We start from the raw sequence: 18,920 nt of genomic DNA, 5'->3' as shown, positions 1-18,920 counted from the left end.
ACACACCAACAACAAGTAACGAGTGGATAATGGCAGGATGCTGATGTTGAGTCCATTATTGCCTCCATCGGGGTGGGCTGTTTACGTGGCCATCTTTGTAATAGGGAGCATTTGGATTTGGTCCGAAGCCCTAGTGACGTCTGGAGGAGACGAAACAGGTCTCTGTTGCCTCATGTTCTTAAAGCAAGAGTCACACAAGGTTTGTGAAACAAAAATAGTTCTGTGTCCACTCCTGAGCAACATGATGAGGTTGTTGAATACCTCTACGAACTTAGATTCAGCCAATCATCATTCCAAGGTTATTGCTGGTGTCATGTTTTGTTTTAATAGAGATTTTCATGTTGTTTCTTTAATGGAGCTCAACATATTTCACTTCATAATAACACGGTTGTGTTAACACCTTTTGTGTTAGAGGTGAGTTCACAGTCTGCTGATGAATAACATTAGCTACTGTTAACATTAGCCATCTTTTAGCTGTTTCTTTCCTTTTTTTATAAACTTTATTAGACGGCAGTATTTGTTGACAGTGTTCACCTCGTTGCCCACAGACACAGTCCTGCCATAATAATGATAATAATAATATAGTAATAATAATACTAATAATAATGGGAAACCGGAGTACCCCAAGGAAACTGGTGCAGCTACATGGTGCTAAAACACAACATCAACCTTTCAAACTCTGTGTAAATTGTGTTTAAACATATGTGTACTGTGGCAACTATTTCAATTACTGCAAATAACAAGAGCAAACTTTGCCTTGGTTGACTGAGTTAGGTAAATGTGTGATGGCACTGTGACAACGTGTGCTTAGCGTTACACTGATCCTCCCACAGGAAAGACAATAATGTTCAAATAGACTGCGCAAATACAAACACGCCACGCAAACACATCAGCGTCTCCTGTCACCGTCCCGTGTTCATGGAGAGGAGGCACACTCAAGAAAACACGGATCTGTTTGCACCGGTGCATGAGGCCACAGTGAGAACAAGGTAATCGAGACTTTTTATATTGAGTCACTTTGAAATTATCCCACAAACTTTGACATGACCAATGGATATCGAAACAATTCGGCTTGCAGGACCTGACTCTCTGACTGAGGCCTGAGAAGTGGTTGCTAATATTGCTGCACAATATTGCACAGATGTAGACGTACATCCAGTGAACTCTACCATAACCCTTACTTTAGACAACACACAGGTTTATTGAATAAATAAAAAAAAAACACTTGGCCTTGTTGGATTGATCACAGTAATATTGGTGTAAACTTTCTAATGGTTTACATTGGTCACATAAAAGTTTTGGTGTTATTTCTGCTGCCAGATCTGTGACCTTTAAAGGGGCTAGATGCAAGTTAGCCATATTATACTCGTTACTGCCACCTCAGGTCATACGTGTAGCTTCCATATTAAGCTCGTGCATAAAGGCACTTCGGACTCGAATTATCACCTTTTTGAGTGACAGTGCAGGATTTTAGAGGCAGTTGTGGTGAACAGGTCTGAGCAATATCAAAATCAACAATATATGTATTAAAATAAATGAGTACTCTCTAATCTGTGTAATAATGTCGTAATTCATTTGCAGTGAGTAAAAATACCCAAGGACAACAAGACCACAACAAACAGCTCCAAACATTCACAACATGCAAAGAACATAAATAATGTTAAAAACGTTACCTACGTTCTTTATTGTTTCTCACAATCATCTTGAGGGCCACAGGTTCTGTGCTTGAGGGCTGGATTTGGCCCCCGGGCCTGGCGCTGCCCACCACTGCTGCACAATGACGTTCAGTCCCATTGGCCTCAAAGTGGTGCCCCTCAGATACATGGTCCCCCCATTATCGGTGTACAGGGAGCGGCGGCACTGCGCTTGGGTTGTTCGACTAAAAGGCTTGAGGCAGACTATTTTTTATGTTTTCTGTGACCACATGGCTAAGATTATTTTTGGCTATGTTTTTTTCTTACATTTAACCCACGTCAATAACGATACTACGATTACCCTGCACTAAGGCTACGCAGGTGCTGAATGACGGAGACAATACATTTACACTCAATTTAATGGCAGACATTAGAATTAGTTTGCACAGAAAAGAGCAATTGACCGAAGCAGCGTCAGTTTAAGTTCAATTTTAAGACCACTTCTCATTTCCATTCCCTAAGCCTGGTGCATGTTATTTTAGTACAATAATTGTCCATTGATGCCCATGAAGTTCCCCAAAACCACTTATGGTCAAGCTCCTCTGGGACTGGACTCAGACAGGCTGCCCATGTCGGCCCAGCAGCAGAGGACACTTGATTACACCTTAACTTAAGTCCTAAGGAGCACACATAGGGGAGAGCGTCTATCAGAAGGGATGTACCTATACAAGTAAAACAAGGACACATAGACTTGAGCAGGGTTAAACGTATCATGCCACTTTCCACGGACACGCAACGGGTCCAGCCGAGCTACCAACAGTTCGTAGTAAACACAGTGCATTAATCATACAACGAGAGCTTCTTACAAACTGAGACGACTTCAACTCACCGATGATTCCCGCAGCACCTCCTCAGTTACTAACCTTTATGCTTTTATAGGCTGACTTACAGTAGATGGTTAAATCCCACCTTTTTCCATTCACATCAACTAAATCTTTACTGCAGAGCTAATGAGAGGATTATTGCAGCCTCCAAAGATAATGAGTGTTGTTTAGTGATTACACGCTTGCTTGTCCTTCGGAGTCTAACGCTGATGATGACATGGTTTGATCGGACTTGGCCACATAAATCGATTAGCGATTTTACTGGAAGGCTAATGGGGCTTTTGTGTCCGTACATCTGAAGAGGATGGCTAAGGTCCAGTGCTGGTACTGCAGCGCCTGAATCAGCCTCGAGGCTAGACTCTTCTCAGTTAATCACACCACTTTATCACAATGAATCATGTCCCAGTGAATATCAGCGCCTCTGACATAATGAACAGTAAAATGTGCCATTATCGTGTCAAACTTTCTGATTTGTATTTTTGTACTATGCACAATTAAAGTGAAAACCGGTTTGATCAATTGATCTTTCGTAAAGACCACAAATGTTAGTAGCTCATCAAGTGGAGTTTATGTCATAATGAAGAAGAAGTGCGAATTTGTGACTCATTTTGGCGCAATACCAACACAATAGCATCCAGATAGAGGCTAAATGGGTTGTAATGTGCAGTAGAGGAACATAATCAAAATACCCAACAAAGAGGACACAACAACTATTGGAAATCAGAATCCTGGCGTTACCTTAAATGCAACCAGCACAGTCATGTGTATACTTGTCATACTCTTGCACTACCGGGTAAGTTCTCACCTTTTACTAGTCTAGTATTGATAAAATACAGTATTTGTTACAGTGTTATTGTTAAGTTGGATAGATTTCTAAAGGTCAGCACACACTACACGATTTGTATGCCCACTTTTGATACAATTCTCAGTCCACTTCATTGAACTGTGATGTTGTGACAGCGATCACATGACACTGTTGACCAATCGGGACACACACGTGTTTCCCATGCTCACAAAAAGAGGCATGCTGATCTGGGGTCAGTTTTTGAAGCCAGAGGAGAAAGCAGGAGAGGACAGACAAAGCTCTTCCACGTTTTCCCTATTCAAATACGATTGCGTGAGTAGTGCATGTTGATTTTCAAAGCGGATAAAAAGGGGTGCTATATTGTTAGGCATAATGACACCATAGGAGAACTTCGACGTTGGCGCAGTAATATCTTCAGAATTCTTTAGGAGTGAAGTGTAACTACTCAGGTAACCGTATTTAAATAGGGAAAACGTGGAAGAGCTCGGTCGCTTGTAACTTCACCCCCCATTTGGGTCCATTGGAATAAGCTGATAGAGGCTAAATGCTAAAAACATCTTTGGTCTTTTTGCGTGACTGAGCGCACGCACAGTTATGCGATAGTTACGCATCAACTTGTCTAAGCTCAGGTAAGAACATATGTCAGTATGGAGAAACGGTGGCCTCTTCAAAAAAGGTCAAATGTGCCAGAAATTCCAGTGGCAGAAACAGCTTTTTTGTGATGATGTCCAGCAACGACAGCGCTTAAAACAGCTCTTAAAACTCTAGGCATATGACAAGGCAGATGGTAAATTAGGACCCTCTTTTAAGCTCTGAAAGGTGAGAAACCACACAGCGCTTTAATACGTTCATTTCTCACTCTGGGGAATAAAATATTGCAAGCCAGTGATACAGAAAAAGTCAGTTCTGCCTGTGAACACATCAATTCAATGTCATGGAAAAATATATGAGCTAGTTTATGAACTGCTACTATTTGTCAAGGCCACACCAAGGCTCAATATAGAGGAAACAGCGCCACACGTTGGCCGTGTATCATGCCATTTGTGACTTCTTTAATCGATCAATATTCAGACTTATTAAGTGAGCTCACTTAAAGATTTATCATATATATTTTGCTCCCACAATCAAGACTACAACTACATGGTCAGCTGCATAAAGTTCTCTTAATAACAATCTAAAAGAGACAGAATAAAAGCTGAAGCTGTAATGACATTATAAACCAACAAGCAAAAAAGTTACACAAGTAAATATACTGACATGTAATGATCACAGTGCGTTTCAGCTGCTCAGTTTAAAAGCATTTACAGCCTTCTCGATGAATTATCAGACACAACAGATCAAGTTCTCACACGATCTCTCTGCCTAGTCATTTCAAAGAACAATAGCTTCTGTTTCACCCACAGGAGCCGATAACCTTCTCAGTGACGTCGACGCCGCTCACTTCTATGACGGTTTTGGGGCAGGGTTTTGCGAAAGGCTTATTGGATCAAGTCATACACAAGAAAAATAAAAATGATGATTTACACATGTGGCTAATTTATAGTCAGAAGATGAGAGATAAATCTTTGTTGAATTTAACCAAAATGAAATATTAAACCAAACACTAAAACTGAACAATAATAAACCCACCTTGTTTCCTTATTGTATGACTCATTCTCTTTCCTCGGCAGCTTCCAGTTTCACTTAAGCAGATCTTGACATTTAAACTGGCATGTTATGGGATTACCTCCTTCTGTCAGTACATTTTCCTCATGCTAGCCTTTAACTGTATGCCTTAAGAAAATCCCCTGTAATCCTACTTAACTTTTTAGTAAAAGTCGCCGTCTGTGTGAGATGCGGGCTCAGCTGGGTTATTTATGTGGGGAGATTTTCGAGGATTATGTCAAATCAAAGAACAATATGTATTCTCGAGAGGCACTTTGGACATTTCGTTCTGTGCCAGGCAGGGAACAGTTGACATGGTCGGCCGCAGGTCTCTGCCTCTTCACCTATGGCTTTCACACATCATTTAGCGCCACAGCACGATACACCATGTTCCTTATGTAAGTGCGCACAGATGAACTAATTTATTCTGGCTTTATCTGCAAAGTGTCTGAGTTTAAAATGAGCACACATAAATGTATTCAGTGCCATATGTCAAGCCCCACGCATAAGGCATTTGAAATAAGCACGTTGCCCAACAAGCACTCAGTGAAGCCATAAAGGGAGTTATAGCCCATTAACTTTTTCTCTAAATATCGGTGCTAACATCAGCAACCGTTTAAGAGATACATGCCTTTTTATAATGACAAATGAGTGTTCAACGTCCATCGACGATTCAGACATGGTAAATGGTTATGGCTTCAACTTATATAGCGCTTTTCCACCCACATTAGGCACTCAAAGCGCTTTACAGCAAGGATCCACTCATCCATTCATCCATACACCAATGTGCGCAGACACTGGAGGCAAGCAGTGTTTAATTCGTCGACTAAAATGTTTAGTCATCATTTAAATCAAAGCAATATTTTTACAGATCAAATTTAGACTTAAAGTTAAACTACTGGACTAAAATCATTCAAACTTCCGATGACAGTTTGAAAGAGCCTCATATGAAAAACGACAGTGTGCACCTTCAGGAGCCAGGATTCGAACCCCCAACCTGCCAATCATGGGACGACCCACTCTAACATCTTATTTTACTCCTTATGCTCCAACTGCAGCTCATTTAAAGCAGAACTACTGTAAGTAACTCATGCCCCTAGAGGCCATAAGCGCCACTGACGGCATCATAGTATGTTGTGTTTTTTTACTCATTAATTGTCCGTGAGAGTAAATACTACGCTGACAGAAAAGACAAAGGGACAGAGGGATATTGTACATCCAATTACACAAATATTTTTTTTCACTAAAACATAGCCTGTCAGCTTCTTCTCCGTGATTCTATTAGTGTGTATTGGGACCTCCAACCCGGTGCAGGAAAGTTACAATTGTGGTTTTCTGGCCAGAGACACCAGAGGGAGATGAAAGACCCCCCAATCATCCCTGTAACACTTGTATTACCCCCAGAGGGACTACGGAAAGGATTTATTAAGGTGAACAAGTTACGACTGCAAAATTTTTCTAAACATTTCAAAAATAAGTGCTTGTTTAAAGCTTCAGTATACAGAAATCCTTACATTTTACTTATTATGTACTTGGGCTTAATACTGTACTGAGAACATGTTTTTTTTCATTGTTTCTCTTACTTTTCATTCCACAAAAACACAGTATTTGACCTTCCAAATACCACCAGGCCTAATTAAGATTAAATCCGAACTAAAACGGGCCTGAATTATACTTAAAAATTACTATTATATATAAAACAGGGAGTAAACCATGTTGGTATTTTGGTCATTTGGCAGAGAGAAATTGAGAGAATTGTGTTAATAAAAGAACATTCAGTGTTTCGCTAAAACCATGCAGTGCCAGTGTTAGATTAAGCTAATAGAGTTGATTTGCACGGGGCGAGTTGAAAGTTTGAAAGTACAACACAAAAGTGCTACAAACTGTTGCAGAAATATTCTACTACAGCTTCAAAACACAAACATGTGACAGTATAACCAGTGAGAAGGAAGTGAGTGTCATATTTTATGGGAGATGCTAATTGTTTGAAACTATCGCCATCTTCTCATCTCAATTAGAAGGAGAGGCTGTGACTAACACTGCGCCATGAATTCCTCTGCAAACACTTGAGTGCCCTCTGTTCGCCCCTATGGAGCCACTGAAACACGCCTATAGGTTCACTGTGTGGTGCATGTGTAGTGCCATTACCTTACACCACTGTAATTACAGCAGCCATCAGGCACGATTAGTCATCAGCGGCTGATGCATTAACATGAAAGTCTGTAGATATGTATGTTGTCGTTCTTTCTCTTCCTTCTGTGACACTATGGTGCAATGTTTGACCTGTTACATTATCCATGTGTCTTGTAAGAATCAGTTAACATTGTACAGGCTATGATAATTATACAAAAATGAATCAGGAAAGAGACATTGTTACAGCACATTTGTTAAGTTCATTTTGGGCATTTAACAGTTGATACATTATTGTACAGGCAGTGCAAAAATAATATACAGTGATAGGCCTTCGTGATACAACTTTGATTTTAAAATGGGTTGGACACAAAATAAACCGGTCTGTACCTCGAGGAGTGTTATTGGCAGATTCCCTGAGGTAGTGCGAACAGCCTGTATCGCATGCATGAGGAAGGTGGGCAATTCATTTATGCATTGAGCTTCATAGGGGTCCATGGAGAGCCTCGCCCTCTCTTTGGCATGCACGGCCACTATACTGTAAAATTGAGTGAGTGAAATACAAAGCCAAGCAGATAGTCTGTATGGCAGAAAACAGGCTTATTGTAAATGTGCGTTCGACGTGCAGCATTTCCACCAGAGACCAAATCTTTCCTTTGCCATGAAAGCCTCGAGAAACTGTAAACACTGTATTGAATGGTAATTTAGACTTAGCTGCATAAACAGTTTGGACAAAGGATTACAGTGGGAAAATAGTGTACAGCTTCAGACCCGGTAGATTTCTTCAGTATTTTTGAAGCACTCTATATTGGTTGGACAGAGCACATTGATTCTAACATGAGTCACTGGTCTTCTACTTAAAGCTCCTCTCTTGGATCACCTTTGGTGCACGGAGACCACAGGAGCCTGGGTAGAAGTCTAGTCTTTTCTGTACAAGTGACTGGCTTGTCAGGTTGGACCACATTCAGATAAAACCACCCAGATGAGGCCTTTGTGCGTGCCCTCAGTCACACAAAAAGACCAGAGATGTTGTTAGCATTTGGCCTCTCCCGATGTATTCCTAAAGCTCCAAATGGGGTGAAGTTGGAAGCGACCCCGCTCTTCCACGGACACGCACAAAGACCAGACAGGTACGTATCAACTCGTCTAAGCTCAGGTAAGAACATATCTCAGTATGGGAAAACAGTGGGTGGTTCCTTGATTAAGTATCATTCCACCATTTTTATAAACAACTTAATAGAAATATATAGAATGTAATGTAATGTAAGTGTCAATACCTGCTCCTCTAAGGTCCATAAAATCACATGTGGCATGCCCCAGTGTTCGATTTTAGGCCCAGTGCTTTTTAACCTGTATATGCTCCCTCTTGGCGATGTCATCAGGAGACATGGAGTCAACTTTGTCAACAGGCTAATGGATGCACTTTTTAACTGCATTGTAGATATCAAATCCTGGATGGCAGAAGACTTTCTCTAGCTTAACCAGGACTACAGCACGTGCACTGGGAAAAAAGGTTGGGAGCCACCGTTCTGAAGTCTGTGAAATGGACCACTATCACTACCACTGAGTGGGAGCTTCAAAAGTCCTGTTTGTGTCACTCTGGTGAACACATAAAGCAAAAAGGCCTGAAATTGCCTCAACTTTCCACTGACACTGTCGTCAGCTGCCAGTCAAAGAGAAAGTGAATCAGCACACAGCCTGGCTGCATCATGTTAAAGGTTAAGGGTTATTTAAATTTAAGTATATTGTTTCGTCTCCGCACCAGGGACATAAGCGCTTCTTCTTGTTGCCCCCATGGCCCAGTTCCTGTACACTGACAGCCATCACAGCGATAATTGGACAGAGTAACAAGGCGGTGATGATCTTGAGCATATATGGTGGCCACATATGTTCTCACAAACATCAGTGTTTAAATTTAGAAATGACATATTCTCTAAACAACAAGGTGAAAATACAATGAGTCCTATTATTTGACCACAATACCCAGGTCCATTCATAGGTCTGCATTTTACAATTAAATTAGAAATAACTGTTTTTGTTTAGGCCTAAATAGTTAGAGACAAATACTGTGAATAACTTGTTAAAAGCCCTATACCAGATGTTTATTTAAGTATTTATGTTTGCATTCAGTGAAAAGACAGCGTGTTCATTTCAATTTGTTAGTTGTGTTCCGATATAATTCCTAACATTCCTTACCCATTTCCAACACACCCATGATAGATAAAATGAAATGCACAGCACACAAATGTCTTTTTTAAATGTATTTATTTATTTATTTTACAAATGTCTGCTTTTACAATATACAGAATCCACTTCTTAAGAATACATAAATGTAATAAATCATGCATAGACAAGAGTCACACATACAGTACATTAAAGGAAATTTTGAACACCTGGCTAGAGGAGGTTTCCTTTTTTATATCTTATTTCATTAATCAATAATTACCGACAGGAAAATCGACTGTGATAATGTGCCCCATATGTCGGGGAGGTTGGGGTTGGTTATCCCCACTATTTTTGTTTTGTTAATCGTTTATCATTTTCTGGCATAATTTCTATTTGGGTCTGATTGGTTTATTGTCATATATTATGTTAATTTTGGTAATTATGTTTCTTTGTTATTTGTTAACAGTTGTTTTGGCCAAATTTGCTTTGCTTCGAATCATTATTATTAATGTTAATCACAATTTTGGGAATTGGTATTTTGTCATAATCTTGTTAGGTGAGGCTCACTATGATGCTGCACAGACTGGTGCATTATGGGAACCCATTATATGTTTTGACATGAAATCACCCAATGCAGAAAAATATGTGCTTAAGACATGCTAAAATTATAAAATGTAAATGATCATGAATGTATAGACACAAAAACTATTTTTACACCATTATTTCCCAATGTGGCGACAAACCCGTGACCCACCTGAGACGACCAGCCCCAGCTGACCGTGTGACAAAAGGTTTGAGCTAGCTCACATGACTTTAGCTCAAAAGCTCAATTAGCTCAAAGCTACAGTATGATCAACAACTTCTTGCTTGATATAAGATTCTTCAGAATCTAATCAACATTACAGTTGAAAAATTGACCAGACCCCCAAAAGAGACAAATCCTCTCCTCATTTCAGTGTTTTGTTGTGTGAATGGAAGCATATTACAGCAGGGAAAGCAGGGTATTTAACTTGATGAGGCCATAAATGTGACAACCAACCCTTGTGACAAACAGCCCCAGTCTCCCCTACCTGTTTGTTATTTTTTAATATACAGATGGGGGTAATAGGAGAACCTGCAAGGACACCTACCCAGACACTGCAGTACAAAGTCCGCACAGAAAGACCCCATCTGGTTTCTAAACTTATCCTGAGATTAATGTCAATGACTTATGACATAATTTGAAAGGGTTGTCTTAACCATGTTGTCATAACAACCTCTTGGAGGTGTCGGAATAAATAAACAAATAAATAAATGAATAAATGAATAAATGAATAAATGAATGAATGAATGAATGAATATTATAAGCGTGAGGTGACACAAAGACTGGCTGATAGATAATCTCAAATTCAGTAATGAAGAGTCCACATGCCCAGGATGGAACCCTCCATTCAGAAGAGCAAATACTGACCACTCTGCCACTGCTAAACACCACATGCATTTACAAAGGAGAGCTAAACATTTCCCTTTTGTGTTGCAATCATAGCATTCATTGCAATAAGGATTTACCATTTAGAAATAATTCTAATAAAACAGTCCGTAAATCCAAAGCAGGAGTGAAAACTGCAGTCATAGCTCCATCTGCTGGAAAAATCACTGCACTACCCTCGCTCCATCGGCCCATTCATGGTTCATTTATTGCCTACATCACCTTTTGTGACTATAACCTTGTATATAGTTCTATGCTATAACCCTGAGTGACAACATTACATTTGCTTGTTTATAAATCAAATTGACACCGACATAACGTTCTTTCACTTTGTTTATTTGAATGACTTATCACTTCGTTTCCTTATTTATTTAGCAAGCTGTTGCCCAAAAGTGATACAGTTTTTTTACATGGCCACTTGTTCTAGTTGGACTCCTCACTCTTGACATTCTTGGCAAAATCCCCCAAAACCTGGAAGAAGGAGCTCGGTGCTTCGGCCTCAGCGGCTTTGCTTTTAGGACAGAACCAGGGAGGGATGAACTGCATCGGGTCGACAGAGCCAAGCACCCAGTTGAAAGTGCTGAAAGGAGGCAGGACATACAGTTCAAGAAGAGCTGGTATCTATCTTTTAAAGCTGTACCTTTCTATGTCAGGGGCACGTTTAATTTAGCATAATGATGGAATGAGCCTGAATACTTCTGTTACTATATGATAATGTATTATTGTACTGTTATGTATGCATTATTTGTTCACTTATCAATTCCTTCTTACTTTTATAAAGTCTGTAGTTTTGTTTTTACCTCTTACCCCGGCCTTAACTGTGCATTTTCTCCAGTTCAGCTCTACCCAAATCTAAAAGCCTCTGGCCTGGAGCTATAGGACAGTGTGACACCTCATTTAAAAGTAAAGACTGACAAAACTGATAAGCTTTTACCTAGTTATGATTGTCACGTTTTTGTCCAGGTTTCCATCATGTATTTGTTGCTTTTTTGATACGCTTTGGTCACATTTTAGTCACATTGACACACACACAAAAAAAAACTAAATGTGGCCAAAACGCTACAAAAATAATTGAGAACCTGACAAAAAAAAACATGAAAATAATGCAACAAAAAAGCAACGCAAATGTGACAAAAATGTGATAAAAAAGTGACAAAAATGTGATTTAAAAAAAGTGACAAAAATGTAATAAAAATGTGACAAAAATGTAGTGAAAATGTAAAAAGTACTAATAATAATAAAAAAACGCAACTACTAAAATGTGATGACAACAGTAAGGAAGAGGCTTAGATGAATTTTGCAGATCTTTGCTTTGAAATAGGGCTTCAAGTGGATTTTGGTCAAACTGGAGAAAATGTGCTCGATGAAGGTGGGGGTTAAGGGGTTAACTTGTTATTGTTGTAAAATCCATTGTGTGATTTCAGTATCTATACACTTTTAATAATTAAGAGGTCTGAAAACTTTCCGAACATTATGTGTATGTATAATGGAGAAAGATAATATTGGGCAATGGTTATTACTAAAGAAGAAAACTAGAAAAGCAGAACCAAGAAATGTATAATGTCACTTGATAGGCAATTGAAATGCAAAGCTGTCAGCATTGAACATGGCACTCTTGCTTTGAACTGACAGGACTTTCTTTGTATTCTTAGGTGTAAACGATGTGCGGTTCATCACCTGAGTGTGGTCCATCCAGACTGGGGGGTGTAGCCAGTGTAGGTCATGGGGATGCATCCGACTTCAGTGAAAACGGTTGAGTATGTGCCTAAAACATGCAGCAGTTTTTCTCACACCGGTTTGAAAAGCACTAAAAATACTCAAGATGAACATTTGTTTTCCTGGGGGAGGGGTTGTACATTTAGTTTGTTGACTTCTCACCATTTCCAGGCAGAGATCCATACCACGTGTTGACCAGAACGCCCATGCCCCAGGACGAGGAGGAGCCCAGAATGGCCTGGCCTATGAGTTTGGCGTCAGAAGGCACTTGCATGGGAACAAAGGCGACATCCAGGTCCCTCTTTTTGCAGGAAAATTTGGCCCAGTTGATTTCATAGTACGCTTCCTGGAAGGATATTGACACATATTTCCCTGGACTTCCATTTAACACTGTTCTAATCCATGTTACCAGCCATAAGTATAGACATAATATAGTATCTTATTGGTGAATACAGATTTGTGGTTACCTCTTTGAAAAGCATAAGAACTTCCATATTGAAATAGGTGCCATTAGAGGAGCCAGTGTACTGAAGACGAGCCCTCTGCGCAAAGTTGTCATAAGTGATTTTTCCAAGGGAGGTGAAAAGTCCATCTGGTCCCATCTGCAAACAGAGGCATGAGATTCATGTGATTGTGGAAACAGATCAGTCAAAATGTATAAGGTAACACTCACAAAACTGTAGGAACCAGACATCAGAGGTGGAGATACTGAGGGCAAAAACAAACAAGGTCCAGAATACAGTCTGGTGCAACTAAGACTCTTACTGCAAATTACTAATATAAAGATTTATAATAGTAATGTTGTGGATAGTAGCCATAAAACATGTCTGGACATCTGCGACAGTGTGTGTGTGTGTGTGTGTGTGTGTGTGTGTGTGTGTGTGTGTGTGTGTGTGTGTGTGTGTGTGTGTGTGTGTGTGTGTGTGTGTGTGTGTGTGTGTGTGTGTGTGTGTGTGTGTGTGTGTGTCTGTGAATCACAGCTAGATTTATCACCAATATCAAACCCGCATTACTGTAACAGGGCATTGGAGGGCATAAAATACAGGTGCAGGGTTTTATATTAACACATGCTCACGGGACAAATGCTGTAGAGCAGTGCTCATTCTTTCACTCTCACAAGCCATTTAGGACACTAATGTTGTAAATTGTGGTGAAGGCTGTGTTGTAAGATGAACCTCTGAATGTGTCTCTTTCACACTGAACTGTCCTGCTTAACAAATCGACTAAAAAAATGTATAAAATAAAGACCAAATATTCACTCTAAATACAGTAACAATCTCAATTAGAATATATACTCAAATTTAATTAGCTGCATAATCTCCAATGGAAAACATGATTCAACCAACAAGCAAGGCAGGAAAGATCTAAACATTGTACATAAATATCCATACTGACTTATCCAGAGCAGTGACTCACCACAGTGTTTGGGCTCCTGAGCCTGAGCAGAGCTCAGCAGCAGAGCACAGAGGCAGGACAACACACAAAGGACGTCCATGATGAGACCAGAGCAGAATGAGCAATAGTTTCCAAAGCATCCTTATGTACCCCCTCGGACAGTGGCGCGTGTGAACTAGACCCTCTGTGGCAGATGCAAACTTTCCCTCGACTGATAAGAAATGCCCCAAATATTTTCTGATGACACTACAGCAGCTTATCAGTGTTTGAGGGTCTTGTTTATTCTCTTTAATGCTAATGAGGCTGAAACTCAGCCCTGGACAGATCAAAAGGCAGGTAATTGGCAGTGATCAGCTAAGTGTAAAGCCGTTCAGATTGAAACTCAGGTGTGAGTTAAGTCGTTAGGACTTAGAACTACAAAGATGTTTACCCACAGGTGAGTGCAGTCGTTAATAGAGGGGAGGGACTTAAGCAAACTAAGCTCCCCCGGTGGTGTATATCTAGCGGTTAGCGCTCGTGCTTCACAGCTACAAGGTCTGGGTTCGATTCCCACCAGGGACGGTTCCCCTACCACTAAAAACATGTACAATAGGTGAATCCTCCAGCTAGGTGTTTCTGACCACCAGCCTGGCTGCACATCATGGAGATGGGTCCCTGAGCGCCGGCCCACGCTGGCAGCTCACTGTTCCTACAGGTCACCCCAGTGGATGCATTGAGGATGGGTCAAATGCAGAGAATGAATTTCCCTACAAGGATTAATAAAGTATACCTTAGTCTTACCTTTAGTCCTTAACCTTAACCTAGTCTGCGGGCAGAGCTTAAACTTTAGTGTAGCTTACGAAGCCTTTCTGATGAGAGGAGAAACGTTCCAACCTTCAGCTACAGAAGACGACCCAAGAATATTCATTGAACATAGATATTAATCACTAAAATAAATTATCCTTTTTTTTTTTCTAAAAATACCACTTATTTTGTGTGTATGAAACGGGTAGAAATCAGAATGTGTGGCAGTGCACGACTCCAAACAAACAGCTGCGACCGTCTCAGTGAGGCCTCTTTTATCAAAACCACCCTGTCGTGTTCATGCAGCTGCTTTTTCATTATTATGTATCTATTATCTACTTTTTGTTTATTGTAATGAATAAACAGTTGACATCCCACTTGTCTGCCTACGTTAGGTCTAGTCCAGATGACAACCTTTGAAGAGAACCATACTTTTTTTTTTTTTTTTTTTACCATAGCCAAACATTGTAGCAAAGGATCACAAACCTTTGCTACAATGTTTGGCTAAAAAAAAAGTATGGTCTTCTCTTCTCTTCATTTTAAAGCCTGTGAAATAATGAAACATCCAAATCCAATGATGCTTTAAAATAGATGTGTTGTACATGACAGTAAAAAAACATGTGAGGTTGCAATTTACATTTATTTAAAATTATGCATTTCCAATAAGTAATATTTCCCCACATATTCTGAAGTTTCCCAGGTCCCCCTCTGAGGGCAACATGTTCAACAAAGCAATACCTCCAACATTTCAGTGCAAAACAGCTAAAGACAAGTTAGAGTAACGCTCTAAAGTAAACCTTATTTAAAACCCAGTAGTTTTATAAATAATATCAAAAAGCAAAACTGGCAACTGTCCACTCTTTCATCACATCCCTTGTTATTCAGTTAGATTGCCATTCAATCTATAATTTAACGTACATTAAATCTAATAAAAGATTACTCAGGGTTTCTGCACAATTTAAGACATAAAATCAATAGCAATGTTTTTTTATATACACATATTTAACACTATCTTACATTTTTTTTTCAGTTGTCTTTAGATCATCAGACAAAGAGCAGAAAACCTGAGTATCTCGCGTTGTAATGAAATACTTCTTGAAAAGGCATTGTCTTGTTGTAGCATCATAAAAAAAAAAAAACATAAAACAAAGTGTTACAGTTTTTCTCAGCTGATACACTGTTCCCGACACGGAGCACATATTTCCCAAATATTTCTCAAATTCTAAGCGAGGGCCCGTCCGATATATAAGCACCTAAAGGAAAATCGGTTATCGGCCAAAGTTGGCAGAATAAACTTGCCGACGACTTGGCGACTTTTGCAAATATATCCCGAGCCAGAAGTGACAGAGACTTGCTGAAAGAAGAGGATTAGAGCTTTAAAAAGAGCCCTCCCATAAAGTCCTAGATCTCAGGGAAGCTGTGTGAAATAACATCTAATGTTACACAATGCGTTCAAATGATACATGATACTGTAAATACTTTGTATAAAACTAAACTTTTTCATCTTCAAAATCTATCCACTGATCAGCTGCCTTCTTGCTCTGTTCTTGTTCATAGAGCATGATAAGAAAATGTATGGAGTCATTATTGTTGCATAATGAGAATGCAATGACTTATTACAATGAATAAACTGTATAGAGTTAAATCAGTGCCATAATAGTGAGACTAAATGCAGGTGGCACATATTGGTGGTAATGATGCCAAAAAAGTGCAATGAACGCATCAAATTGTTTGAGGTTATTTTTTGATTGTAGCTTCTCATTCTCTCCCAGTCCCTCAAAGAGCTGCAGCAGTATTCAACTGTACTGCACCCACTGGCATTTGTGCGCATATTTAAATAACCGCTAGATAAGTTAACATTTGGCCCTTCTTGATTTCTGCGACTCAATGTTTATAGATACAAGTCCCAAGTGACCAGAGTTTGCTCTTAGTTTAATACAAAGTGACATGTGACAATGATGCCCCAAAAAGCTTCAATGCTTAGAATTTAAAATAAATAGCCAAAAACAAATCATTTTACAAAAGTGCCAAGTGTTATTTCTATGATTGAAACCTTTAGTAAAGTAATTCATATTATCTATGGGAGATTAAAAAAATACATCTATATATATAATATCAGTGTGGGCTATATGCAGACTTTCCCCACGTGACTTCTTCCTGAACAATACGCTGCACTTCCTGTCGCCAATCGTTTACATTCACAATTAGCAGATTAAAGAGAGTAAAGGACAAGTTACTAATGGACAGTCGCTGCAATGTTTTTCAAACATCATGTTCGCTGTGAATCCTGCCCCAAAGGAGTGGTCATCAGGTAGGAGCTTTTATCTTGGAGCATGTAAACATGTAAACCGCTAAATATAATTGAAACAATTTCTTCTAATTCTTTTGAGCGCAGTTCAAAACTTTGTACTAGTTTTAATTTTTATTTTGTTAGCCGCGTTAGCCTCAAGGTAAAAACATCCACCACCGCCATGAACAATGAGGTTTCCTCCAGTGAAGTCGTTACGTCTCAACTAATGTTTTTTAACCTGCTCCAGTCACAGCCGAACTTTTACTCGCTGTCCTTTACGAAATCTTGAGCTATCGCTTCATTTCTGTTGACCCTGCTAATTTTTAATGGGAAGAGATAGCGGACAGGAAGGACAGCGTTGGGTTTGCTGTCCAGGCGGAAACCATGTGGGGTCACAGTGCATATAGCCCATTGGAACCCACAGATCCATATCAGTCGGGCCCTACACTACACTCCTCGATCAAAAGGGCACTTTGTTCTAAAAATGTGAATTTATCAAACAAACCTGCACATAAAAACAGACACAGCAAACATTCAAACAATGTTCAATGAATGTGTCCAAATGAAACTGCAACAACAAGTAAAGAGGTGTTTTTGCATCTTTGTTGTGACTGATTAATCAAAAATGCCCCCTAAAATTGTGTTCATGGATTTCACGAAAAGAGTCATGTTTAGGGAAATGTGTTCAACCGTTTGGTGACTTGGTGCTGAGGATGGCACCAAGTAATCCTCAGCATATCAATCGAGAAAAACTGTATATAGCACCCAGTCTTCTTTCACTCAGTAGGGTGACTGCTATATAGTGTGCGTCAAGTAATACAACTTAAAAAGTAAGATAATATATGGTCCTTTTACGTTAAGAAATCACGCTCTGTGTTGTCTTTAAGCTGTACAAAGGTCTCAGTAGTAAAGTAGGTCCAGTGTGATTACCTCTACTTCACAGCAGCATCCATTACATAAAAAATCTAATAACAGAGAGTGAATGGAGTGCAAGGTTTTGGATAAAGACAAACCATGCAGGCGTCGGTCCCTTCCACACCAAAGAGGGTCCCACTAGTTTGTAGCGGTCTGTCATTTCAGGTGTTCAGTGAGGACAAATTGAGTCTCTCTCTGGTCCACCCACAAGAGGGCACAATTCACTCCAACTTGTACTGGTCCTATGTCGGGATAACTAGTTTAACAAACCATATGCAAGTCACTGTTTGCAAGAAGACTACCACCTGGAGGAAAAATCAAAGTAAGAAGAAAGTTTGTCCCTCCTTGCACTTAATCAGGAACTAATGGGGCTCTCCATAAAACAAACAAAAAAAGCACAGATGCTTCAAAGTGCAGTCGTTTCAAAAGCTGAAAGGAAGACCTTGCATCAAACTCCTCTCCGGTGTTTAAAAGCACTTTAGTTTGTCTGTATCAGCAGTCTGACACCTCTGACATGTTGGAGTCACTGGCCAGTTTCCGGCGTTGGCGGACAGATTTCTCTTCGTCCTAAAAAGAAGAAGAAGAATGTCAACAGCAAAGTAAAGGTAACACTTAAAAGGGAAAAAGATGTACAGTATGAAGGGGGCTCTTGAAAGCACTTCATTATGTGTAACCTTTACTCATCTGTAAAACTGAAGGTTAGGGCAGACTGGTTCAGTGGATTTTAGGAGATTTAAAAAAGCAAGCGGCGAGAAACTTTAGCTTCTGATGCATTTCCAATCATTTGTAACTTGTTTGTATGACATCCTTCAGAAGAGTGTGAAGAGAGCGATGAGAGGGCAACGTCCCCAACTCAAACAGCTCATTTCAGGTTTTAAAAACATTTACTACAATGACAAATTGGACGACTGAGAGCTCTCACAAACCTCTGAATGTTCTGTATATTTACCGTCTGAAAGACTCCATTCGGGCCCCAGTCTCCAGGCGAGTGGTCGTCCGTCTCCTCCTCCTCTCCCTCTTCTTCTCTCACCGTGTCCATCCCGTCCTCCTCGTACTCTGTCAGACAGTCCGACTCCTCTGCTCAACGCAA

General features: G+C 39.9%; 2 protein-coding genes across 7 annotated transcripts in view; both read right to left on the bottom strand.

The window, feature by feature from the left end:
• pnpla6 (patatin-like phospholipase domain containing 6) overlaps window positions 1-18,920 on the bottom strand; it is an 88,175-nt gene that overhangs the window by 48,458 nt on the left and 20,797 nt on the right. For 5 of the 6 annotated variants that reach the window (XM_079553885.1, XM_079553889.1, XM_079553888.1 and 2 more), the window contains 2 exons: window positions 18,780-18,907; window positions 17,122-18,397 (listed from right to left, as the gene is read on the bottom strand). In XM_079553885.1, coding sequence (XP_079410011.1) covers window positions 18,323-18,397; window positions 18,780-18,907 — 203 coding nt within the window. In that variant the 3' untranslated portion in view covers window positions 17,122-18,322. Of the gene's footprint in view, window positions 1-17,121; window positions 18,398-18,779; window positions 18,908-18,920 lie in introns of those variants that run through there. The other variant, XR_013792743.1, reaches the window with a different exon arrangement.
• LOC306960367 (ependymin-like) lies at window positions 11,112-13,942 on the bottom strand (the record flags this gene model as incomplete). Its single annotated transcript, XM_079552796.1, has 6 exons — window positions 11,112-11,311; window positions 12,409-12,496; window positions 12,610-12,793; window positions 12,915-13,049; window positions 13,121-13,155; window positions 13,864-13,942. 6 exons carry the CDS (start codon window positions 13,940-13,942, stop codon window positions 11,155-11,157), a joined length of 678 nt encoding a protein of 225 aa, XP_079408922.1. The 3' UTR covers window positions 11,112-11,154.

The sequence above is a fragment of the Gobius niger genome, assembly GCF_951799975.1.
Source record: "Gobius niger genome assembly, chromosome: 3".
NCBI lineage: Eukaryota > Metazoa > Chordata > Actinopteri > Gobiiformes > Gobiidae > Gobius > Gobius niger.
Note: the sequence above shows the minus strand (reverse complement) of the source record. Positions and strands in the feature narration are given on the sequence as shown.